This window comes from Ranitomeya imitator, chromosome 5, assembly GCF_032444005.1.
Source record: "Ranitomeya imitator isolate aRanImi1 chromosome 5, aRanImi1.pri, whole genome shotgun sequence".
Taxonomy (NCBI): Eukaryota; Metazoa; Chordata; class Amphibia; order Anura; family Dendrobatidae; genus Ranitomeya; species Ranitomeya imitator.
Window position 1 is genome coordinate 301181309 of NC_091286.1, and position 27338 is coordinate 301208646.

The 27338-nt window shown below is 43.5% G+C and overlaps 1 protein-coding gene across 1 annotated transcript in view; it reads right to left on the reverse strand.

Annotated features, from left to right (window-relative positions):
* LIN28B (lin-28 homolog B) overlaps nucleotides 1-27338 on the reverse strand; it is a 147286-nt gene that overhangs the window by 23884 nt on the left and 96064 nt on the right. Inside the window, exon 5 of the mRNA XM_069726651.1 lies at nucleotides 19404-19588. Within this exon, the coding sequence (XP_069582752.1) occupies nucleotides 19404-19588 (185 nt within the window). The remainder of the gene's footprint in view (nucleotides 1-19403; nucleotides 19589-27338) is intronic.

Below are 27338 nucleotides of genomic sequence, written 5' to 3' on the forward strand. Positions count from 1 at the left end.
CATGACAGGTTCCCTTTAATAAAAAGGAATAAACAATTTATCTGTTATGCTTTTATAAATGAATATTTGGATGTTAAATTGTAAACCAAAAAGAGCATGGGTGCAAAACATGAGGTCCATGGCCACATGCGGCCCACAATGCTATTCTGTGTGGCCCACAACCATACGGACAGAAAAATGTTTGTCTGACAAGTTAACTATACGTGGGTACAAGGATTAACATTTCTCCTTGCAGAGAATGACATGTCAAGCCTGACATGCCAAGGTGAGGAGACTGTCAAGCTACAATGCACCTTTGGGAAATATGCAAATTGTCTCTTCAGAGAGGAAGAGGACTAGAACTCTAGTGCCGCCCATAGGAAGTAGCAATCCTAAAAGTCAATATCGACCTTCCAACGAGCCTTGTCACATGACTTAGGATAAAAGCTAAAACCAGAATCTCAGTTTGCTTTGGGAGAATGGAGCCTTTAACCCATTTGGCATAGATAGTATGCAGATTAGACAGGAGGCCTTCAGTGTCTGGCTGGTACCACTGTAGTCTATGGGATTTTGGAAACCGACAATAAGCACAAAAAGCAAAAACAAAAAAATAATAACTATAGTAGAGAGCTGTGTGTAGAGAGCAGTCTTTAGGGCTTTTTCTCAGTTTTTCACAAGGATTTAGAAGTGGAAAATCCACATAGGAATCTTATTCAAAGTATTTCAAGCATTATTTTATTAGTTTTCCTGCAAAATGTTCAAAAGAACGTGAAAAAAAAAAACAGCAACAGTTTTAGGTGCATGAATAGAGCTTTTCCCATGAAAACCAGACCGAAGCGTATTTAAAAAAAAAAAAAAAAAAGTACCATATTTGACAATTTTTAATGTGGATTTAGCAGCAGAATCTATTTTAAATCCTCATAAGAGGCTCATAGAGTGCTGATTTTTGGAAGCAAGAGTCCTGTAAGCAGAACATGAACCTTTCAGATATTTCTGGTATACACTTTTGATAAACCATAATTTTAGTGTGACCCTTGGTTCAGTATGGACAAAAAAAGGTTCTACACCCCGATAGAGATTTTAGTATTTTTTTTCTCTAACAATCTAGAAGCAAGGGGGAATCATACATAAAAAAAGCTGGATTATTGGTAATGTGAGGACAGATGGTTGGCAGTTTCTGGTCGATGTACATCTAATATGCATGGCCAGCTTTATGAAGGTAACTAAAATGTAGACAATTTTAATGCTTGCTTGATCAATTACTATCAATGCTGGACAAAAGTGACTTAACACCAAGATTATTAGCACCGAGATCTAAATTCTTCATTAAGTGTCACCTGCTTAACCCAGCAGGAAGTACGTAAAGCACGGGTTTACTAGGGACCGTTTATGTCAGACTAATCTGATCAATTTCTATGAAGAGGTAAGTTTCGGACTGGACCAAGGGAACCCAGTGGACGTAGTGTATATGGACTTTTCAAAAGTTTTGATACGGTGCCACACAAAAGGTTGATACATAAAATGAGAACAATGGGAATAGGGGAAAATATGTGTAAGTGGGTTAAGAGCTGGCTCAGGGATATGAAACAAAGGGTGGGGTACCACAGGGGTCAGTATTGGGCCCTCTTCTTTTTAACATATTTATTAATGACCTTGTAGGGGGCATACAGAGCAGAATTTCAATATTTGCAGGGTAATCAATACAGAGGAGGACAATTTTATATTACAGGATGATTTATGTACACTAGAAGCTTGGGCTGATAAATGCCAAATGAGCTTTAATGGGTATAAATGTATGGACATGCACTTGGGTAAAAGTAATAAGATGTATAACTATGTTCTTAATTCTAAAACTCTGGGCAAAACCATCAATGAAAAAGACCTGTGAGTATGGGTGGATGACAAACTCATATTCAGTGGCCAGTGTCAGGCAGCTGCTACAAAGGCAAATAAAATAATGGGATGCATTAAAAGAGGCATAGATGCCCATGAGGAGAACATAATTTTACCTCTATACAAGTCACTAGTTCGACCACACTTAGAATACAGTGTGCAGTTCTTGTCTCCAGTGTATAAGAAAGACATAGCTGAACTAGAGCGGGTGCAGAGAAGAGCGATCAAGGTTATTAGAGGACTGGGGGGTCTGCAATACCAAGATAGGTTATTAATCTTGGGGCTATTTAGTTTGGAAAAACAAAGGCTAAGGGGTGATCTTATTTTAATGCATAAATATATGAGGGGACAGTACAAAGACCTTTCTGATGATCTTTTTAATCATAGACCTGAGACAGAGACAAGGGGGCATCCTCTACGTCTGGAGGAAAGAAGGTTTAAGCATAATAACAGACGCGGATTCTTTACTGTAAGAGCAGTGAGACTATGGAACTCTCTGCCGTATGATGTTGTAATGAGTGATTCATTACTTAAATTTAAGAGGGGACTGGATGCTCTTCTTGAAAAGTAGAATGATACAGATTATATATACTAGATTCCTTGTTAGGGTGTTGATCCAGGGAACTAGTCTGATTGCCGTATGTGGAGTCGGGAAGGAATTTTTCCCCAGTGTGGAGTTTACTCTTTGCCACATGGGGTTTTTTTTTGCCTTCCTCTGGATCAACATGTTAGGTCATGTTAGGTTAGTCTATGGGTTGAACTAGATGGACTTAAAGTCTTCCTTCAACCTTAAAAACTATGTTACTATGTTAATATATAAGGTAAATTCAAACCAGTGTAGTAATGGAGACCAACACCATTGTGCAAAATTGCTGGTAATTACAAGCACGTATGACATGTTTTTAACATACGGTAATTTCTACAAAAACCACATTGTAAGGCTGTATGTTTTTTCTGTGGCTGTATCGTGAACAAAAGTAAACCATGTCAAATACCTGCTTTTACATGCAACACGGGCAAAGTGTTCCTCTGTACCGCTGTACCAGTAGAACCAAGACCAGAATCTGATCAAGCATCAGTCAAGTTAGGAATATAGTGCAAGAGAAAAAGAGAATTTGCCATAGTATGTTCTCAATTTTACCAGAAGAAACCAGAAGGAACATTCTTCTTTATGAAGACATTGCCTTAGAAAAATAGAGAATGGTGACAGTGTCTCACTTTGCTCATGAAAAATGGAGGAAGATCCCTGTTTACTTAAGATAACTGGAAGATAAAGATAATTCTTTACTCTGTCTAATGGACAGAGAGGGTATCTTCTATGCTGTCTGAGGTAGAACGAAAGAGCCCCCTCAAAAGGAGTTTAGCTACGAAGGTGGGTGGGAGCATATGCATACAGCATTGTGCTATGTGTTCATGCATGTATGTGTATATGTGCGTGTGTGTATATGTACACGTATGCGTGCACATAAATGGTATGTACATACATATAACTATATACTATATTCATACACATGCATACATTATTATTATTATTATGCCATTTATTCCATGGTGCTTTACATGTGAGAAGGGGTAAGCATAATAAAAAAAAAAAACAAGTACAGCAATCTTAAGTGATTGGTGTCTTTATAGAGAGAGAGCCTCCTCAAAGCAATTTGTATATAATATAATCACCATAAAAATATTATACAGGGTGGTCCAAAAGTAAGTGGACAGTATGTGTAATACAGTTATGAAGGGGGAGATTTATCAAATATGGTGTAAAGTGAAACTGACTCAGTTGCCCTTAGCAACCAATCAGATTCCACCTTTCATTTTCCAAAGAGTCTGAAGAATGAAAAGTGGAATCTGATTGGTTGCTAAGGGCAACTGAGTCAGTTTCACTTTACACCATGTTTGATAAATCTCCCCCTTCATAACCCTATTACACATACTGTCCACTTACTTTTGGACTACCCTGTATATTTATTATAATATTTTTATGCTGATTATATTATATAAAAATTGCGTTGAGGAGGCTCTCTCTCTATAAAGACTCCAATCACTGACATTAGTAATGGAAGAGACCGCATTGTGCTGAAGGAGAAAAATAGAATGCAGCGGTAACCAAATGGATCAGCCACAGATATCCCACTTATAATGTGCTCATGGATTACATCCAGAGCTGAGTATTCATATCTTTGCCCATCAACTAATTATACCAGGGAGAAAGCACAAATTATTGGCCATTTCAATCTGCTAACTCTAACCGTCACACATAACGATATCGTTAACGATATCGTTGCTTTTTGTGACGTAGCAACGATATCGTTAAGGAAATCGTTATGTGTGACAGCGACCAACGATCAGGCCCCTGCTGGGAGATAGTTTGTCGCTGAGGAAAGTCCAGAACTTTATTTCGTCGCTGGATCTCCCGCTGACATACGATCCAGCGATGTCTTCACTGGTAACCAGGGTAAACATCGGGTTACTAAGCGCAGGGCCGCGCTTAGTAACCTAATGTTTACCCTGGTTACCAGCGTAAACGTTAAAAAAATAAACACTACATACTTACCTTCAGCTGTCTGTCCTCGGCGGTGTGCTTCTCTGCACTCCTCCTGCATCCTGTGTCAGCGCTCTGCTTTTCCGGCTGACCGGCGCTGACAGTGCAGAGGAAAGCAGAGCGCCGGCCCTGCGCTTAGTAACCCGATGTTTACCCTGGTTACCGGGGACCTCGGGATCGTTGGTCGCTGGAGAGCTGTCTGTGTGACAGCTCTCCAGCGACCAAACAGCGACGCTGCAGCGATCGACATCGTTGTCGGTATCGCTGCAGCGTCGCTGAGTGTGAAGGTACCTTTAGGCTATGATCACATCACATTATTTCCATATAGCAGTTGCTCCATTGGGGTTTTCGTATGTTACAATGTAAAATAGGATTTACGGTAGGTGCACAGCCTAAGAGCTTGCTCCATTGGCAGATATTTTTCCACAGTGAGCTTTTGCCGAGTATTTGAGGTTGCAGATTTTCTGCACCATTTCTGCTCCCATTAAGTAATATAGGTTACTGGCATTTTTCCAAAAATAAGCAATGTAAAAAAAAAAAAAATCACCAAAAACTCATTGTGGGAACGTAACCTAAGATGATTAACTACAAGGGTTTTTGCAACAAGTCTTGAGCCGGTTTAGGTGGTAGAGCTGCGTGATCAAGCTGATGAAGTAGTGAGAGCTGTAACTATTAGGGCCACTATGTACATTAGATGGCTGTCGGCTAAACAATAGTTCAGTTGGCAGCCATCTCTCCAAACTCCAACATACATGAGAAGGCTCCACTGGCAGCAACATATCTAAAGGGAGAACAAAAAGATCTGCTTCTGAAATTCATCAGACTGTATCCGTCTCTTCCCCAATGTCATCTGTTGGCAGGTTGTCTAATGTGCACGGAGGCCTTTATTGTAATCCTTAACACCCTTTAGAGACCCCACAGGAGGCGGCATTAAATGTAATTTACTAGGTCTCAGTGACACATTATATGAACTCTTCTAGCAACAATGAAGTAACTTTACTGGGAACCAAAGGCAAGCAGCGTTAAAGAACCAAAATGTTGTTTTAATGACAATTATATTACCAAGTTTTTTCACTTTCCAATTTAAGAGTTTTGAAGGATTTTGGCAACAGAACAGCCTGATCAACTTTCTTGTTTCATTTAGATCATTATCATTATGTAGCCAGGAATAACACTAAGGGTACCGTCACACTATACGATTTACCTACGATCACGACCAGCGATATGACCTGGCCGTGATCGTAGGTAAATCGTAGTGTGGTCGCTGGAGAGCTGTCACACAGACAGCTCTCCAGCGACCAACAATGCAGAGGTCCCTGGGTAACCAGGGTAAACATCGGGTAACTAAGCGCAGGACCGCGCTCAGTAACCCGATGTTTACCCTGGTTACAAGCGTAAAACTAAAAAAAAAAACAACAACACATACTTACATTCTGGTGTCCGTCAGGTCCCTTGCCGTCTGCTTCCTGCACTCACTGACTGCCGGCCGTAAAGTGAAAGTGAAAGCACAGCCGCTGTGCTCTGCTTTCACTTTACGGCCGGCAGTCACAGTGCGGGAAGCAGACGGCAAGGGACCTGACGGACACCAGAATGTAAGTATGTGCTGTTTGTTTTTTTTTAGTTTTACGCTTGTAACCAGGGTAAACATCGGGTTACTAAGCGCGGCCCTGCGCTTAGTAACCCGATGTTTACCCTGGTTACAAGCAAACGCATCGCTGGATCGCATCGCTGGATCGCATCGCTGGATCGCATCGCTAGATCGCTAGATCGGTGTCACACACACCGATCTAGCGATGACAGCGGGAGATCCAGCGATGAAAGAAAGTTCTAAACGATCTGCTACGACGTATGATTCTCAGCAGGATCCCTGATCGCTGCTGCGTGTCAGACACAGCGATATCGTAACGATATCGCTGGAACGTCACGAATCGTACCGTCGTAGCGATCGAAATGGTATAGTGTGACGGTACCCTAACAACAAAAGGCATTCAAGGCTAGGGCTTATTTCTGAAACCTTCACATTCAAACTCAGGAGTGGACCAACTTCTGTATTTATCACTCACATCTGGGTTTGGCTTAAGGTACCGTCACACTCAGCGACGCTGCAGCAATATAGACAACGAGCCGATCGCTGGAGCGTCGCTGTAGAGACGTCAAACACAGCAACTCCAGAACGATGCAGGAGCGATCCAGTGACGTAACAGCAACTCACTTCTTGTTCTCGCTGGTTGTTAGCTCCATGTCAAACAGCCGGAGTATACCGATCCGACACACATCTAGGGGCCCTATGCTCGTTGTTTGCGTCGTTGCTTTTGATGTCAAACATGACGATACACGCCGACCTGGCGACGAAATAAAGTTCTGGACTTCTAGCTCCGACCAGCGATGGCACAGCAGGATCCAGATCGCTGCTGCGTGTCAAACACAACGAGATCGCTATCCAGGACGCTGCAACGTCACGGATTGTTGTCGTTCTCTTTGCAAAGTTGCTGAGTGTGACGGTACCTTTACACATACTGATGTAAAACACTGACCAAATACTTAACATGTGAACATAGCTTCAATATTTGGCCACACCAAGGGTACACGGAGCGCCTGCACTTGGTTTGAACAGTCATTCTGGGCTGACGGCTTCCCTTTACGCTTCATCCACCAACCAGTGGCACTAAATGGCCACCAGTCAGCTGCTTGTACACTGATCGGCAGTCATTCAACAGCCTGTTTAAGAAGGCAGACCGTGCTTCAGATGCATACTGAAAGATTTGTACAAGAGAAAAAATAAATAAATAGAAATTGAGCTTGGTTAAAGTTGGCATACATGAAGAACATTAACGCATGTTCACATTGGGCATAAAGCATACAAAGCCTACATAAAGCAAAATGAACAAAAACCCTGCTGTAGCTAAAAATAAATAAAAATCAAAAGTGCATTTAAATAACAAATATTAAATTCAATATTAACCCCTTCCCGACCTGTGACACAGCGTATGCGTCATGAAAGTCGGTGCCAATCTGACCTTTGACGCATATGCTGTGTCACAGAATGATCGCGTCCCTGCAGATCGGGTGCAAGGGTTAACTCCAATTTCACCCAATCTGCAGGGACAGGGGGAGTGGTACTTCAGCCCAGGGGGGACGGCGTCACCCCCCCAGGCTACGATCGCTCTGATTGGCTGTTGAAAGTCAAACAGGTAATCAGAGCAATTTGTAATATTTTACCTATGAAAAGTGGTGAAATATTACAATCCAGCCATGGCCGATGCTGCAAAATAATCGGCCATGGCTGGAAACCATGATCTGCCCCCCACCACTGATCTCCTCCCCAGTCCTCCGTTCTGTCCCGTACTGTGGTCCGCTCCTGTCCTCCGATCCACCCCCGTACTCCGATCCCACCCGCCCGTGCTCTGATCCCACCCCCTCATACTTACCAAGCCTCCCGGTGTTCGTCCATCTTCTCCATGGGCGCCATCTTCCAAAATGGCGGGCGCATGCGTAGTGCACCCGCCGAATCGGCCGGCAGATTCGTTCCAGGTACATTTTGATCACTGTGATAAAACCTATCACAGTCATCAAAATTTAAAAAAAAAAAAAAATAGTAAATTAACCCCCCCTTTGTCACCCCCATAGGTAGGGACAATAATAATATAAAGAAAATATTTTTTTTTCCACTAGGGCTAGGGTTAGGGTTAGAACTAGGGTTAGGGTTAGAATCAGGCTATGTGCACACGATGCGGATTTGGCTGCGGATTCGTAGCAGTTTTCCCATCAGGTTTACAGTACCATGTAAACCTATGGAAAACCAAATCCGCTGTGCCCATAGTGCGGAAAATACAGCGCGGAAATGCTGTGTTGTATTTTCCGCAGCATGTTAATTCTTTGTGCGGATTCCGCAGCGTTTTACACCTGTTCCTCAATAGGAAACCGCAGGTGAAATCCGCACAAAAAACACTGGAAATCCACAGTAAATCTGCAGGTAAAACGCAGTGCCTTTTACCTGCGGATTTTCCAAAAATGGTGCGGAAAAATCTCACACGAATCCGCAAAGTGGACACATAGCCTTAGGGTTGGAATTATGGCTAGGGTTGGAAATAGGGTTAAGATTAGGCTTGTGGTTAGGGTTATGGTTAGGGGTGTGTTGGGGTTAGGGTTGTGGTTAGGGTTGGGATAAGGTTAGGATTAGGGTTGGGATTAGGGTTAGGGTTGTGATTAGGGTTATGGCTAGAGTTGGGATTAGAGTTAGGGGTGTGTTGGGGTTAATGTTGGAGTTAGAATTGAGGGGTTTACACTGTTTAGGCACTTCAGGGGTCTCCAAACGCAACATGGCGCCACCATTGATTCCAGCCAATCTTGCATTCAAAAAGTCAAATGATGCTCCCTCCCTTCCGAGTCCCGATGTGCGCCCAAACAATGGTTTACCCCCACATATGGGGTACCAGCATACTCAGGACAAACTTGGCAACAATTTCTTTTGTTACCCTTGCGAAAAATTGCTTGCTAAAACATAATTTTTGAGGAATTAAAAATTATTTTTTATTTTCACGGCTCTGCATTGTAAACTTCTGTGAAGCACTTGGGGGTTCAAGTGCTCACCACATATCTAGATAAGTTCCTTGGGGAGGGGGGTCTAGTTTTCAAAATGGGGTCACTTGAGGGGGGTTTATACTATTTAGGCACATCGGGGGCTCTGCAAACGTAACATGATGCCCGCAGACCATTCCATCAAAGTCTGCATTCCAAAACGTCACTACTTCCCTTCCGAGCCCCGACGTGTGCCCAAACAGTGGTTCTCCCCCACATATGGGGTATCAGCATACTCAGAACAAACTGGACAACAACTTTTGGGGTCCAATTTCTCCTGTGACCCTTGTGAAAATAAAAAATTGCTTGCTAAAACATCATTTTTGAGGAAAGAAAAATTATTTTTTATTTTCACGGCTCTGCGTTGTAAACTTCTGTGAAGCACTTGAGGGTTTGAAGTGGTCACCACATATCTAGATTAGTTCCATGGGAAGTCTAGTTTCCAAAATGGGGTCACATGTGGGGGAGATACAATGTTTAGGCACACAGGGGCTCTCCAAACGCGACATGGTGTCTGCTAACGATTGGAGCTAATTTTAAACAGTGGTTTACTCCATGTGAGGTATCAATGTACTCAGGATAAATTGCCCAATAAAATTTAGGATCCATTTTATCCTGTTGCCCATGTGGAAATGAACAAATTGAGGCTAAAAGAATTTTTTTGTGAAAAAAAAAGTACTTTTTCATTGTTACGAATCAATTTGTGAAGCACCTGGGGGTTCAAAGTGCTCACTATGCATCTAGATAAGCTCCTTGGCGGTCTAGTTTGCAAAATGGGGTCACTTGTGGGGGAGCTCCAATGTTTAGGCACACAGGGGCTCTCCAAACGCGACATGGTGTCCGCTAAAGATTGGAGCCAATTTTTCATTGAAAAAGTCAAATGGCGCTCCTTCCCTTCCGAGCCCTGTCGTGCGCCCAAACAGTGGTTCCCCCCCACACATGGGGTATCGGCGTACTCAGGACAAATTGTACAATAACCTTTGGGGTCCAGTTTCTCTTTTTACCCTTGGGAAAATAAAAAAAATGTTGCTAAAATATCATTTTTGTGACTAAAAAGTTAAATGTTCATTTATTCCTTCCATGTTGCTTCTGCTGCTGTGAAGCACCTGAAGGGTTAATAAACTTCTTGAATGTGGTTTTGAGTATCTTGAGGGGTGCAGTTTTTAGAATGGTGTCACTTTTGGGAATTTTCAGCCATATAGACCCCTCAAACTAACTTCAACTTTCCAGGAGTCCATCCTGACAGCACTCTGGAGGACGTCCTCCTCCTCCTCCTTGCAGGAACAGGAAAGACAACACGAGAGGTTAAAAGGTCCCACTCCGCCCCATTTCCTTCAGTGTTTTGACAAGTACCACACCATGGATAGATACTATTTTAATTTTTTATTAACCAAATCATATTACATCATATGACATAGTATACATAGGGGTGGGAAGTAACGGTGCAGTCAGGATGGACTCCTGGAAACCGAATTATCGGTAGGTATAATACCCATTTTCCAGGACGTCCCCCTGACAGCACTCTGGAGAATACCAAAGAAACTCCTTTAGGGTGGGACAACTGCTTGGAGAACTTTCTCCCAAATGACGTTTGCTGGGCTGCTAATACGTCAAGTTTATAATGTTTGCAAAATGTATTTACCCTGGCCCAAGTTGCAGCCTTACATATTTGTTCTAAGGACGCCCCTGCTCGTTCAGCCCATGATGCTGAAATGGCCCTAGTAGAATGAGCTTTAATTCCTGTTGGACAATCTACCCCTTCTGATGAGTAGGCTTTAGCAATTACCGTTGTGATCCATCTAGCTATAGAGGTTTTGGAAGCTTTTTTACCCCTATTCTTTCCCCCAAAAAGGATAAATAGGTTAGGATCTTTTCTCCAGGTCCTAGTGGCCTCTAGATAGTCTAACACTGCTTGTCTGACCTCAAGAGAATGTAAAGATTGCTCTTTTGCATTAGAGGGGTTTTCGCAAAAGGAGGGTAAAATTATCTCCTGGTTTCGGTTTTGTACTGAAGCTATTTTAGGGATAAATGATTGATCTAATTTTATAATTATGTGATCGTCATGAATCTGAGGGTATGGATCTCTAATAGATAGGGCTTGAATTTCTCCCACTCTTTTAGCCGTTGTAATCGCAACCAAAAAGGCCGTTTTCCATGTCCGAACCGAGATAGGCATGTCTTCCCCAAGGGTATAAGGGTTTTTACATAGAGCCCTGAGAACTAGATTTAAGTCCCAAGTGGGAGTCAATTGTCTAAAAGTGGGGCGTAATCTCTGAATGGCTTTAACAAATCTAATTATCCAAGGGTGAGAGGCCAAAGGATAATCTAAGAAAGTGCTGAGGGCCTAGATCTGCACCTTAAGGGTACTAGGTTTAAGCCCCATATTGAACCCAGATTGGAGAAAATCCAGAACTCTGGGAACGTCCGGGGTCTCCAGTATCACAGCCGACCTGCCACTCTCCATACAGAATCTTTTCCATATTTTGTAATAGATAGCTGAAGTTACCAGTTTTCGACTAGCCTGAATGGTCGAGATGACTTCATTGGATAAGCCTCGGGCTTTCAAAACGTCCCTCAGGATCCATGCTGAAAGGTGCAATCGTTCCAGACTTTGATGTAGGACAGGACCCTGATAGATGATGTCCTTCCATAAAGGGAGTTTGACTGGGTTCTCTGTTGTCATGGATCCCAGCTCCTTTTTGGCCAGAATCGTACAATCATCAACACTGTTGCCTGGTCTTCCTGAATCTTTCTGAGTACCATTGGAATGAGTGCCAATGGAGGAAATGCGTTAAGAGAGTGGTTCGTCCCATGTCTGGCTTAAGGTGTCGACTGCTTCTGGCATGTCCGAAGGGTTGAGAGAATAGAATCTGGGCACCTTAGATTTATTTGCCACAAGAAAAAATTCAATCTTGGGAGTTCCCCAACCTCTTGATTTAGTTCCCATTCTGTTGGACAGACTTTCCTCCTGCTCAGGTAGTCGGCCAGGATATTCTCAGACCCTTCTAGGTGTACTGCTGTGATTGACAGAACTGTGTTCTCCGCCCAAACAAATATCTTCTGTGCTAACTCCTGAAGTGGTGTGTGTCTGGGACCTCCCTGGTGTTTTAGGAAGGATACTGCCGTCATATTGTCCGTTAGAATCTTCACATGCTTGTTTTTTTAGGCGAGAACGAATTCTTCTTAGGGTCTCCCAAACCGCGTAAAGCTCTCTGTAATTTGAGGACTTGTGGCTGATGTCTTCGGGCCACCTGCCTTGGAAGAAACTTCCTTCTAGATGTGCTCCCCATCCCCACTGACTGGCGTCTGTGGTAATTATCACACAAGGGGTCAAGATCCATGGTACACCTATTCTTAGGTTGCTGTCTTGTGTCCACCATCGTAATGATCTCCTTACTGCCGTTGACAGTCGAATTGTTTTGTCCAGCGATGTTTGGCGACGATCCCATACCGAGAGAACCTGATTTTGTAGTAGTCTTGAGTGGGCTTGGGCCCACCTGACACAAGTGAAACAGGCTGTCATCTTTCCTAAGATTTTCATGGCTGATCTTATGGTAACCTGATGCCTCAGGAACTCTCTGATCATCTTCTTTAATGTCTCCTGTTTTTCTCTTGGAAGAAAGGACTGTCTGTAGGTAGAATCCAGAAGAACTCCCAGGAATACCTTTCGAGATTCGGGTTTTAGGTTTGACTTTTTTCGATCTACGACCCAGCCCAGGTGTTCCAACACCGATATGACTCGATCTCTGTGTAGGAGTAAAGTCTCTTCTGCTCGAGCTACCAGGAGAAAATCGTCCAAAAAAGGAATTATTGTAATTCCCTGATTTCTTAAGTATGCCACTACCTCTGCCACCAGCTTTGTGAATATCCTTGGAGCTGAGGCAAGACCAAACGGGAGGCACTGAAACTGGAGGTGGCAGGTCTGGTCCGGCAATCTTAACGAAAACCTCAGAAGCTCCTGAGAATTTGAGTGGATTGGCACCTGATAATATGCACTCTTCAGGTCGAGAGTGCACATTACCGAATTTCTGTCTATAAGGTGGATGGTTGACCTTATTGACTCCATTCTGAACCTTTTGTATTTGACGCATACCGTATATACTCGAGTATAAGCCGAGATTTTCAGCCCAAATTTTTGGGCTGAAAGTGCCCCCCTCGGCTTATACTCGAGTCACGGTAGCGGTGGGGTCGGCAGGTGAGGGGGTGAGGGCGCTGAGGTATACTTACCTAGTCCCAGCGATCCTCGCGCTGTCCCTGCCTTCCTCCCCGTCTTCTGTGCTGCAGCGTCTTCCCCTCTTCAGCGGTCACGTGGGACCGCTCATTAGAGATATGAATAAGCGGCTCCACCTCCCATAGGGGCGGAGCCGCCTATTAATTTCTCTAATCAGCGGTGCCGGTGACCGCTGACAGGAAGATGCTGCAGCACAGAAGACGGGGAGGAAGGCAGGGACAGCGCGAGGATCGCTGGGACTAGGTAAGTATGTTATATTCACTTTTCCGCGTTCCAGCCGCCGGGCGTCGCTCCATCTTCCCGGCGCCTCCATCTTCCCGGCGTCTGCGCTCTGACTGTTCAGGCAGAGGGCGCGATGACGCATATAGTGTGCGCGGCGCCCTCTGCCTGATCAGTCAGAGCAGAGACGCCGGGAAGATGGAGGCGCCGGGACCGGACGCTGGGAGCTGCAATCAAGGGAGGCGAGTATGTGGTTTTTTTTTTTTTTATTGCAGCAGCAGCAGCGGCAGCACAGATTTATGTGCAGCATCTATGGGGGCAGTATGAACGGCACACAGCACTATATGGGGGCAGTATGAACGGCACACAGCACTATATGGGGGCAGTATGAACGGCACACAGCACTATATGGGGGCAGTATGAACGGCACACAGCACTATATGGGGGCAGTATGAACGGCACACAGCACTATATGGGGGCAGTATGAACGGCACACAGCACTATATGAGGCATCTGTGCAGCATCTATGGGGGCAGTATGAACGGCACACAGCACTATATGGGGGCAGTATGAACGGCACACAGCACTATATGGGGCATCTGTGCAGCATCTATGGGGGCAGTATGAACGGCACACAGCACTATATGGGGCATCTGTGCAGCATCTATGGGGCAGTATGAACGGCACACAGCACTATATGGGGCATCTGTGCAGCATCTATGGGGCAATATGAACGGTGCAGAGCGATATATATGGCACAGCTATGGGGAAATAATGATCTATTTTTATTTTTGAAATTCACCGGTAAATGCTACATTTCCACCCTAGGCTTATACTCGAGTCAATAAGTTTTCCCAGTTTTTTGTGGCAAAATTAGGGGGGTCGGCTTATACTCGGGTCGGCTTATACTCGAGTATATACAGTACATTTAAAGGTTTCAGGTTTATTATCGTGCGAGTTTCTCCTGACTGTTTTGAGAATAGGGAAGAGTAGTGCCCTCTGTTTATTTCTGATGAGGGAACCCGAACTATGACCTGAGATCTGAACAGATTCTGAAGGTCTGAGAACATTGGAGAATTGTTTGCCACCGATGTTGGTGAGATACACCTTTGTGGCGTGGGAGATGTAAGCTCTATTTTTGTAGCCTTCGAATATTATATTGAGGACATATGCGTTTTTGTGATCTGCTTCCAATTGATCAGAAACCGACTGAGTCTGCCCCCTATACCTATGGCGTCATTGCCTTCTAGGTCTAGAGCTTGACCCAAAAAGGGAATTTCTTCCCCTTCTCTTCTGAGCATAGGATCCTTTATAGGCTCTATTGGATCTCCACTGCTCTCTATAGTCAGGTTGTTTGCGAGGTGGAGGTCTTTTCCGAAAGGGCTGAAATTTCTTAGGTTTATCCTCAGGAAAACCTTTTTTACTATCAGATGCTAGCTCTAAAATGTCATCTAATGCAGGATCCTGCGAAGGGAATGGCACATAATTTATTTTTAGATGTATTATCTCCCAACCAAGATTTAAGCCATATGGCCCTACAAGTTACATTAGATAAGGAACTATTTCTAGCTGCAAATCTTACTGATTCAAGCTTAAGTATCTGCCATAAAAGCCGTGGCTGACTTTATAATGGGTAGGGAAGATATATCCGCCTGCGGGGTCTTATTAACCAAATGTTCTTCTAACTGTCCCATCCACAAGTACATGGACCTGGCTACTGACATAGCAGCTATGTTAGCCTTTATCAAAGCTGCCGATGTTTCCCAAGCTCGACGCAAGAGAATATCTGCCCTGCGGTCCATGGCGTCTTTGAGGCTTGATGAATCCTCAAAGGAGATGGCGGTCTTGTTTGTAACCTTGGCCACTGGAACGTCGATTTTCGGGATTTCTTCCCATGTTTTGATATCCTCTGGGTCAAACGGTAGAAAGCCTTTAAATTCTCGGGACATCACCAGTCTACGTTCTGCATCCTTCCATTCTTGCAATATCAAAAGTCGGATGTGTTCGCTCACCGAGAACACTGTCTTTGAGATGTAAGACCCCCAAACATCAAGTCCTGTCTGGATTTTGGACGCGGATCCTCCTTCATCTGCATCGTATTTCTCACTGCTTGAACCAACTCTTCCGTGTCTTCCACAGGAAAGAGAAACTTCTTTCCCTGATCCTGTTCTTCTAAAGGCAACTCTCCTGCTTCCTGATCTGAACTCCTAAAGTCTGATTCTTCCTTTTAAGAAATATCCGAACTCCTTTGCTCTGGGTCCATTCTTGGTCTCTTGTGACTCGAACCTGGACTGGAAAGGTACTGCGGTGTCATAGTAGCTAATGAACTTTGTATCTCTTCCCGAACTAGACTCCTTATTTCTGATAAGAATGTTGGTTGTTCTTCTCTTATAACCTTGGAAATGCAGGAGTTGCAAAGATCTTTTTTGTATGCTTCCGGCAGCTTTACATTGCATATGGAGCACCGCTTAGACTTCGCCTAGGTCTTGCCTGGCTTTTTAGTCGTTGGGAGGGGTGTCTGCAGGACATCCTTATCCTAAACATAAGAATGGGTACGTTTAGCGTCTACATATGTGTGTGTAGATATATCTGCGCACTTACCCTAGCATCCTCACTCCTGACTTCCATATCCTCTGTTAAAAAGATAATCAGGAGTGGGTAACTATATAATCCTCTGACAGAAAAGGGCCCCCAGCAGCCATCGCTGCACTCATCCTTTGTGTCCGGCATTGCAGAACCTCTGCTCCAGTCCTGTGTGTCCACCTCGTGACTCTGGACTGAATACCCGCAACCTGCGCCAGTTTAATCAAATTTTGGCGCCTGCTGCCTTATGTTGTGGAACGCTGGATCACCGCTCGGCTATTATGCCTGATCAGCGTTCCACACTGTGCTCTGAGATGCGCCGCTGACGTCACCGCGGCTACCCTGCACTAACTTCCGCATTCCACGCCGTGGAACGCACGCTGCTCCGCTCTGCTGCCGACACCGGAAATGACTTCCGGTGACCCCGGAAGCTCTTTCGATCCCGCAGTGTTCATTTATAGAACACGTGGGTCCCAGCGCCTCCTCTGCCTGGCGCCGGCGCCTCTTGTCCTATGGCGCCCGAGCTGAGAGCCCCCCACCGGGAGGAAGCGGCTCTACCCAGGAGCTCGTCCGCACGACTGGTCTCTGGGGCAGAGGGAATACCCCCCCCCCCGTGAAGTATCTGCCCTGGGCTACCGATGAGGGGGAAAGATGTTGGACCAGCCGCACGATCCCCCTGAGCCATCCGGATCCGGTAAGCTCTGCGCTTGAGTCTCGTGTGTCCCTCCATGCAGGGACAGGAAAAACACTGAAGGAAAGGGGGCGGAGTGGGACCTTTTAACCTCTCGTGTTGTCTTTCCTGTCCCTGCAAGGAGGAGGAGGACGTCCTCCAGAGTGCTTTCAGGGGGACGTCCTGGAAAAAATGGTTTTGTAAATTTCATTGTAAAAATGAGAAATCGCTGGTCAAATTTTAACCCTTATAGCTTCCTAGCAAAAAAAAATGTTGTTTCCAAACTTGTGCTGATGTAAAGTAGACACGTGGGTAATGTTATTTATTAACTATTTTGTGTCGCATAACTCTCTCGTTTAACAGAATAAAAATTCAAAATTTGAAAAATTGGAACATTTTCAAAATTTTTGCCAAATTTCCATTTTTTTTTTCACAAATAAACGCAAAAATTATCAACCTAAATTTAGGCTGGGTCATGAAGGGGTTAAATATAAATATTTCAATGCACTTTTCGCTTTTTTAGCTACAGCAGAGGTTATGTACATTTTGCTTCTTGTAGGTTTTGTTATATTTGTACAAGATAGTTCAGTGTGCATAGGTTGCAAGCAGGCATTGTTTCATTGCAGAGATGGAATCTTGGGTTTAAATCCCAATAAGGACAACATCGGCAAGGAGTTTGTATGTTATATTTTCTTGTTTCCACGGTTTTCCTCCTACATTTCAAAAGACATACTGATAGGAAATGTGGATTATGAGCTCCAATGGGGACAGTGATGATGAGCATATAAAGTGCTGCAGAATAGGAGGACACCATTAAGCAAGCATAATAATCGTTCTCAGCAGGAACGGTTTACACAAAAGATAATGTGCTGCATAGAACTATGTTCTTTTGGGCAAGCAAAAACATCAATGTCCCCTCGTCCCTCCAAGGAACAAGCATTTTGCATGTTCGTCATGTGTTTGGCAGCCTGTTTACACTGCACGATTATCCTGAGAAGAACGCTCCTAAGAATGCCTGTGTGATAATCGCACAGTGCAAATGCACCATTATAGGGTGAGCCCAATCTCGGTAATGGCATTGCTTTGTGCAGCACAATCTGCCTATAAATCTGCTATTAATGTGAGGAATGTCGATATACTATACACCCTGGCTGCATGGGGCATCAGTAGCTAGAGCATACATATGCAGATTTGGGGTTAAAAGGGTTTAAACAAAACCGGTCGTCATTTTACAATTCATAACAATAGACTTATTAGAAGCGTTAGAGAATGGCAATGAGGACTGTAATGGGAGTTGAAGTAAAGCATAAAAAAAATCAAGCACAATACAGAGCTGAGAGCACTGCAAATGAAAGTCGTAGAAATAGTAGTGACAGAACAGAGATGCATTATTTATCAGAGAACAGTCAGTGTCAATGTCTTATGAAGGTTGATGGCGGTGATGCTCAATGTTTTAGAGGCTACTGAAAAAAAACAAATTTTATTGGAGGGCCTTGGAAACCCCTTACGTTTAACAGCACAAGCACTGACGACTGAAAGCTCTACCCGACTCCGCGGATTACAGAGAACCTCCGTTTTTTGGTTACCAAGCAACCCCTACATTACACCATCTTTTTGAGATTTTCAGTAGATAATATCACTCATGAAAAAAATAAAAATGTCTGAAGGAGCCATTATTTCTAAATCTGTGCTTTCCATGGATTTATATTTTCAAGCCACTGAATTAAGATATCTGAATTTTACAGGTTGTAAAATCCAGCTATGTTGAATTGCAACATTACAGGCAGAATTGTAGAACGAATACTCGGGTGTTGATGTAATGGTATAAAAAAATACGTTGACGATCCCACAATGAATTGCAAGATTTTAAAGCAAAGATTTAGAACTTCGTATTTTATTTTCAGTCTTAACGTCAGATTTTAGAACCTGCCTAAACTGTAATTTAATCATCAAGTTGAGCGATTTGCATGCAAAATATTATTTTAATATTATTAAAGTCAGTATATAGTATGTCCTATATCCTGATTATAACACAGGTTCAATAACATTTTATTGCGTGCTGCATGACCTAAATGTTATATGCAGACGCTGTGGGGTCCTTTATATTCATGAGCTACTGGTCTCCCCACCCATCCACTATATTCATGAGCTACTGGTCTCCCCACCCATCCACTATTAATGCAAAGCGTAAAGAAAAAATGGTTACTCAGCCACAGAAAGACTGAGCAAGCGAGCGATTTCATAAATACAAGGTGTCAGCGCTCAGTTCATGAAATACCCAATTAAGGGTAATTTTAAAAAAATCAAAGCCATTGTATAAAAGGACAACGTAATTCTGGTGTTAGTAAGATATCACATCAACAGGCTAAACAAAATGAAAAGTAGGACAGCAGTGTCTCATTCAGGCTTCTGACTAATGCACAGTGAGCGAAGTCCATTCTTCCATCCACATCAATAAACAGGCTTTACCAACATCAAAATGGTTCAATTTCAAGACTAACATCAAACATCACATTGTTTGAGGCTTTGGTCAGAATAAATGATGGTGACATGAGATCATGGGCATCCAAGTCTTCGCATCCATACCAATTGGATGTTTCAAGGGGCCGGGGCATTCTGGCTTCTTCAGTGTTGACGGTTATGTATTGGTAAAACTGCAGGAATCTGATGCGTTTAATAGGAGGTCATTAGAAATTATATCCACCTACCTATCGCCTTTTGGTTTTCGTTTCTGAATAATCTTTCCCTTGGGTCTTCTTTCACTTCCTATGCAGGGATTCCCTCCTAGGCCGGTTACCCGTAATGACTCAAGGCCTTTGGAAGATTTTTTAAATGTGAATTCAACTGGCTCTCCTTCTTTAAGGCTTCTAAAACCTTCCATATAAAGTTTACTCTGCAAAAATAGACAAAAAGAGAAAATATACACATGAACTTCCCAATAACCATTGATTGTATTTTCTGTTGAACGGTTTATGTCCAGTTCTCCTCAAAAACTGAAAGTTCTGACAAGAATACCATTACTCCAAATATCTCTACCCCTTATTAGCAAAGCAGTTCGGAAATAGTTGAGATATGCATTAAATTGAATAATATAGCCTCTATTGTATATTATGTACATCAGACAGTCATAAAAATATTTTTTTTTAGAAGAAGTTTTCCTGAATCACATTATAAAAACTTCGTAAAAGTATGTGAGAAATGAAGACATTTCATAATTTACTTGCTGTTAAAACTCTATTGTGATCTCATGCCGATACATGTGGGAATATTACCTCCAGCTCCTTACTTTCAGAGTCCATTCAAAGAACAGTAGAGTCATTTCCAGTCTGTGCTTTAAATAGAGTGCTAATCGGTCAAGCACAGACCAGCATACAGAAGGCAGGACTCGGTCAGGAGCTCAAAGTTGTGTGCTCCGATTAGTGAGGTCATAGGGGCATGACCAGCGACCACATCTCCCAGGAAAGTAAGGAGAGCAGAACCCATAAAGGCATTGCAGGTTCCCTAGAGACCGAAAGTAAACTAATCAACTAGTGACTTTGTCCAGAGGGAATGGGGGCTTTAGAGTGCTAGATTAGATTAGAATAAATGTATACATTATATGGTCAATTGCTCTCCTGCAGTACACCGTATGGTGCCAGTGTCAGCACCTGTAAGATTATTCTCTGTAACATTGACTGCAATAGAGTATTACGGCAGTATATGCTAGGTGAAGTGGGGTTGGTGTTAAAAGGGATAAACTGAGGTAAGCAATTTATCCATCTTGAGACTATGAGTCTCAGAAGGGTGCTCTGCAGATAGAGCAGGCAGGCACTGAGGGTGAGTGGGTGAGCTGGAGGACAGATACAGTTCTGGCAGAGAAGCCAGGGAACACTGTCTCTTGGGAAATGTAGACTAGATGCACAGAAAGAAAGCTGGCAAGTAGTTCAGAAATTAAACAATAACAGAGAGAAAGACTTGAACAGGAGGCTGAAGCAAAGATAAAAAAGGAAAATAAAAAAGGTAAGAAGTGGGTTTTACGGACTGAACACAAGGACAGCAATAACTTTTTTTCTTTGTGCCTGGAAAACCCTTTATTATATATTTCTATAATTTGAGTGGGGAAATCATTCTCTTTATGGAATAAAGTATATTTGTCACCTCAACTTGTTGCCCTATGCAAGTACAGCACATATCAGGGACAGCATCAGAGAATAAGAGGACAGGCAGCTGTGTATATACTACAGGGACAGCTTTATTCTAATGAACACAGTGGATTCATATTCATGTGTATATGCTGTACTCTCATCACTCCTGTCAGTCAGACACCACAATTCAAGAAATTCATTATAACCAGTTGTGCTCCAAAATTGCTATTTTTTGCCTTTATCCTGGTATTCTGGTGTAAACTTTTTAAGCATGACTCTTTTGCGCCAAAAGATACAACCAGGATTTTAAGGGGCGATCTAATAACCATGTATAAGTATATAAGGGGACAATACAAATATCTCGCTGAGGATCTGTTTATACCAAGGAAGGTGACGGGCACAAGGGGGCATTCTTTGCGTCTGGAGGAGAGAAGGTTTTTCCACCAACATAGAAGAGGATTCTTTACTGTTAGAGCAGTGAGAATCTGGAATTGCTTGCCTGAGGAGGTGGTGATGGCGAACTCAGTCGAGGGGTTCAAGAGAGGCCTGGATGTCTTCCTGGAGCAGAACAATATTGTATCATACAATTATTAGGTTCTGTAGAAGGACGTAGATCTGGGGATTTATTATGATGGAATATAGGCTGAACTGGATGGACAAATGTCTTTTATGTCCTTACTAACTATGTTACTATGTTACTATGTTACTCTTGAATCTTTTCCAAAAATAGTTGGTGAGGCGTCAGTAAAATTTATACCAGACCTTTTCTGACGAATAGCCTGGCAAAGATGTGACAAGTTTATAAAAGCCCCTATAGCTCTTAATCAAAAGCGCACCAATTCAAATGTTGACATCAAATAAATTCCAATGCCAGATGTGATTTTTTTTTTTTTTTTTCACCATGTTCGGTAAAATATATAATGCATTTCAGGGTGTGAGTAATTGAAAATACCTTACTTAAAAAAAATTGTTAAATTCTGAAAGAATTTGTTTTCTTTTTAATAGCAGGCAGCAATATAGTTAAAAAGACATTTAGAGAGAAAAAACTACAATAAATATCTATAAAATGTATGATCATAAACAATGCAGTATATGATGATATCAATTGATATCCCCATCAAATTCCAAAACAGCAGGCCCTTTTCCCAGAGTACCAAGATCAACACTATGCTCTAAAATTTGAATGGAGCAGCAGGGTGTGTGCATAACACACACAGTTAGAGGGTGCATGCCATCATTTAAAAGTACCGTAATCATTGGACAGGAACCGTTATCGGTTTTTACACTTCTCCTTTAAACACTACTGCCTCAGTCAGTTAATCAGTGCTCTACCCTCATATGAATCCCCTGACTGACCCGCGTCTGTACCTTGCAGCCCCTTGTCATATCATTTATTACATGCAGATTCCTGCCAGGCACAATGCCTACCCAGACTTACTCTCTGATCAAGCAGTTTCCCCTCTCGGCATTTCCACCTTTCTTCAGGCAGGACGTAGAATACAGCAGCTTCGTCCTTTCGACAATGCTAGCTAGCTCCTGTTCCTACCCAGACTCGCTTTGACCAAGCTGTCAGTTCTCTCTCACAGTATTCCCACCTTTTCTTGGGATTAACTAAACTGAGAGACGTTAGTGCTAATGGGACCAAGATTTAAGGGTGCCGATTAGCTGGATACCAGACGTCAAGGAGGTAGGCAGAGCGTGGGCTGCTGACTTCCCTCCCTGACATTGGGTTATAACACAAAGGAGTTTTTAGCATAAAATTTTTCTTGCTAAAAAGTGAATCTTGTAGACTGAAAAATACAATATTCCCTATACAATGTTAAGGTGTTTATAGTACACCCATGAAATACCTAACTTAGAGTGGCATAAGTCAAAGCCCCCAAAACCCCTTCTCAAGAGGAGAGGGGGATATTAACGGGTTTGTTTGCATTTTTTGTAGCTCGCCGAGTTACAAGCGTTAAAAGACAGAAAAAGGGTTTATTCACCGGCCCTGCTCACCCCATTAGTCCAGAGTACTGCCCTGGACAAGGAATATTAACATGGAGTGAGGAGAAGGAGGGAAAGAGGGGAGAGCTAAAGCAAAGACGATGAAGATGGGGTGGGTAAACAGGATTAGGCAAGTATGGCTGCCACAACGTCACCCATCACCTCAATGACCCCTTCACCCCACCCAAATAACTACCAAAGTTGGCACCTCTCCTCCCATATTGTTACTGCTAAGCCTCTCTCTCCTTCCCCTCTTCAAAGTCAGGCAGGCCCACTAGGAAAGTGTTCATGAGCCCACACATGTACTGTGCTCACTAATCTCTAGTCAACCTTTTGCAGTCTTCCTCCACTCATCCATTGGTCAGCAGCCATGGAAGCTACCACAGGTCTCTACACAATATAGAAAAACAAAACACTTGAAAACAAAATAAATAATGTGACCACATTTTTAAACAACTTGACTACCTAGATTGCTTTGCCCTCCACAACTGCTGAAGGGGCAGATGCACCTGTACTCTGGTATTCTCTCTAAGCACACTGCGATAGGCCCAATGCTTTCAAAATATAGCCCCCAGCACCACTGCAGCCTGGGCATTACCTGGGGCTAGCATGCTGTATAATGCCAAAACAAAGCACTGTTCCCAAGTGCGCTGGGTTTGGCGCCAGTCATAAGTATCACTGTGGGGCAATCCAGTCACTTTCAACATCTAGTCCTGGCTTCATTGCAGCCTTGACCACAACAACTGGGGAGGTATTTTCCACAGATTTAACCAGCAAGTGCAGTTTTCCCAATGCACCCGTCAGAAGAGGAACATAGTTTAAATTTGGGACACTAGTCTTTGCCTGCTACTTCACCCCGTGACCCCCACTCTCCCTACCCTAGCACCAGGATGGCTTATTTAGAGTAGACTAACCGGCTACATTACCCCCTTCAATAGGTAGAGCATTATGCCAAACAATCTGTATGATTTGTCCACCAAGACATCATCCACCTAGCATTTGTATGCTCGGGCCACCAAATCAGAATTCACATAGATCCCATGAGAATGCTGATTTGGTGGACAGAGCATATAGATTCAGTGTGTTTGTCCACTAAAACAGCAACTGCCTAGAATCCGTGGGTCTGTAGAACAGGAAAACATCTGGACAAAAACTATGTCTGCCCACTAGGGTAACAACAACATAGATGGGAAGAATGCACTTACAATCTGTGTATTCTGACCACCAAGGGAGTATCTGTATATTCTGTATGTAACATCTGTTTATCGGTAATTCAGTATATTTGTATAAATGTATGTTTTGACAATCAAGGCAATATTGGCAGGCATCCTGTAAGTGCTCCCCACTGTGGCAACACCTACACAGATTCGATATGTTCTGTTCATCAGGTAAATGTCTACATGGAAACCGAACACGACCGCAAATAACTAGCAGGTATAGGATTAACATATGAAACAGAGGATCATAGTGTATTAAAGTGACAGTGCACAATAATCCATACCAGAGCAGGGGAGAACTATAAATCTATAATTTTATTCAAGAAAAACATAACAAAATATTCGACACACATAAGAGACAGCAGTAATCAATGGTGAAAAAAAACAGCTAAGAAGATAAGCGCCTCAGGTGGTATATAGGGCGCTGAACGATAACACATGTATCACTGCTGCAAACCCCACTACAACAGCAACTGCCCCAATATCATGAGTGCACAAGGTAGCATAAAATATCCCTTCCAGATAATACTGGATATATAGGCTGGCACTCTATGGTATAGAATAGGTTGACACTCTATGATATAGAAAGTCCCAGATCCCGGGTGATAGACATAATGCCAGAACTGGCTAATAGACGTTACCTTGGGTAGTCATGGCTGGAGAGTGCGGGCGTGCAGCAGGAAGTGGAGAGCCTCGACGCGCGTTTCACCGCCTTGGCTACCTTGTGCACTCATGATATTGGGGCATACTCCCGTCAGCAGCGTCGCTGCTCTCATGGTTATTAGCGGCAGTAGTAGTCCCCATCAGCCGACACCAATGACTGAAGGTAAACGTTATATCTCCAATCACAGCTGTGGGCTCACGCTGTCACTTGACAGTGCGGGAACCACGGCTATCTGAACGGAAGTGATGATTTTACTGCCGATCAGATGTGTCGGGGGCTGAACCGAACAGTAACACAGACTTCTAGGTGAAGTCCTTCTTCAGTGACCGTGCCTTAACAGTAGGTGTTCAGTTAGGACGCCAACCTTTACTGTTTGGGTTTACCCATCCCTACCCACGATGTGTCTGAACAGTGGAAACCTTCTCCCTAAAGGGACTCAATTTTGGAAACTAGAATTTATTTAGATGTGTGGTGAGCACCTTGAACCCACAGGTGCTTCACAGAATTTTACGACATTTTGTGGGAAACAGACTAAATGTGGTTTTAACCCCAAATGTTTTCATCTTAACAAGGATAGCAGGAGAAAATAGACACCCAAATTTGTTGTACAATTTAGCCTGAGTACGTAGATACCCAATATGTGGTCAAAAACTACTTATGAGACACAGTGCAAAGCTCAAAAGGGAAGAAACGCAATATTTGAGTTCAGATTTTGCTAGACTTGTTTAACGGTGCCATGTCAAATTGGTAAAGCCCCTAAGGTGCCAGAAAAGCAGAACCCCCCCATAAGTGAGCCTATTTTACATACTACACCTCTCAATTAACTCATCTAGGGGTGCAGTAATCAAATTGACACCATAGATTGACACCATAGGTGTCACAGAATTTGTATACCATTCGGCAGTTAAGAAATAAAAAAAAACATTTTTACCACCAAAATTTAGTTGTAGCCCCAGATTTTACATTTTCACACTGGAAAATGGGTAAAAATTGAACCAAAATGTGTCTCAATTTCTGCTGAATGTAGAAATACCCCATAAGTGTCTGTAGAGTACTGCTTAGCCACACTGAGACTTGGGAGCGCTGTTTGCCTCCTGGAGCGCAAATTTTTCTAGAATACTTTGCATACTCCATACATAGAGACCCTAAGTGCTAGAGGAGCAGAATCCCCCTCAAGTGACCCCATTTTGGAAATTATACCCCTTTGAGAATTTATCTACAGGTGTAGTGATGATTTTAACACCATGGGTGTTTTCCAGAAATAAGCAGTAGTGGATGTTGCCAAGTAAAAATTGTAAACTGCCATTGTGGTGCCCCGTAAGTTGAAGTCACCAGTACGTTGTAGGTCCCAGCTTATGCTTCTGGAGACACGCACTTGTAAATTAGGCGGGCTGTCATCGCTACAGAAATGACAAACATGTGGGTGCTAAATATGGTTTAAGCACACTGTGGGCTCAGAAAGGGGGCGGGGGGGATTTTGGATCACAGAATTTGCTCAATTTCTTTTGGGCGGCAAGGAGACATAGTGCTTTTCCAGAGCCTTTGTACCTCAGCGTCAGCCTGCGTCCCCCAGTGTCAGCGCCGGCCGGCCGTAAAGCAAAGCACAGCGGTGACGTCACCGCTCTGCTTTCCGGCCAGCGCTTACACAGAGCAGGGAAGCTGAGGCCGGGGGACGGGACAGGAATGTAAGTATGTAGTGTTTTTTTTTTTTTTTACTTTTACAATGGTAACCAGGGTAAACATCGGGTTACTAAGCGCGGCCCTGCGATGTTTACCCTGGTTACCCGGGGACTTTGGGATCGTTGGTCGCTGGAGAGCTGTCTGTGTGACAGCTCTCCAGCGACCAAACAGCAACGCTGCAGCGATCGGCATCGTTGTCTAGTGGTACCGTCGCTTAATGTGACGGTACCTTTACTATGGACTGCAGCTGGCCTCTGTTCAGAGCTGTCCTTTTCAGTAGTGCACAAAAATATGGAAGATCGCGCTTGTATGCCTGCCTAAAAAGATGAACACCGCCGGATCATCGGCCAGACAGAGTCCGCAGTGCCTCCATCTGCCTCGCTGTAGCATCTATTCTGCTGGGAGTTCTGTCAATCATGTATTGATTGAGTATTGATATACTTCTGTTTGCTATAAATCGAAAACACGCTCTCCTCTCCTTCCCCGGTTCCACCAACAAGTCTGGCAATGGTGTCACCTTGACAGCGCAGTAGCCAATCAGTGAGCTGAGGTGCTCAAGAAGGGGCATTCCCAAGTAGATGTTCAGAGCAACTGATGTCAGATTGGCTGTCACGTTGTCAAGGTGATGTCCGTGCCACAGCCAATGCCTCACATCGGGAACAGAATGGAAGTCTTACTTATTGAAACAGATTAGGGGAGTACAGCGGGTTTGATTTTAAAGCAAACAGCAGTCTGAAGTGAAACGGAATTGTAGAGTTGGCGCTACGTTACTAGGGGGAAAAAAAAAAAAAAACTGTCTCCACCAAGATGGTGCCACTGCTGCCTATGCAGTAGCAGATATCGGCGACCCGATAGATGCTACTGCACATGCGGCGCCATCTTGGAGGAGGCAATTTTCTTTCTGTAGCAAGATGGCGCCACCGATGCCTGCACAGTAGCAGCTAAAGGATCACCAATAGCTGCCAATGCGGC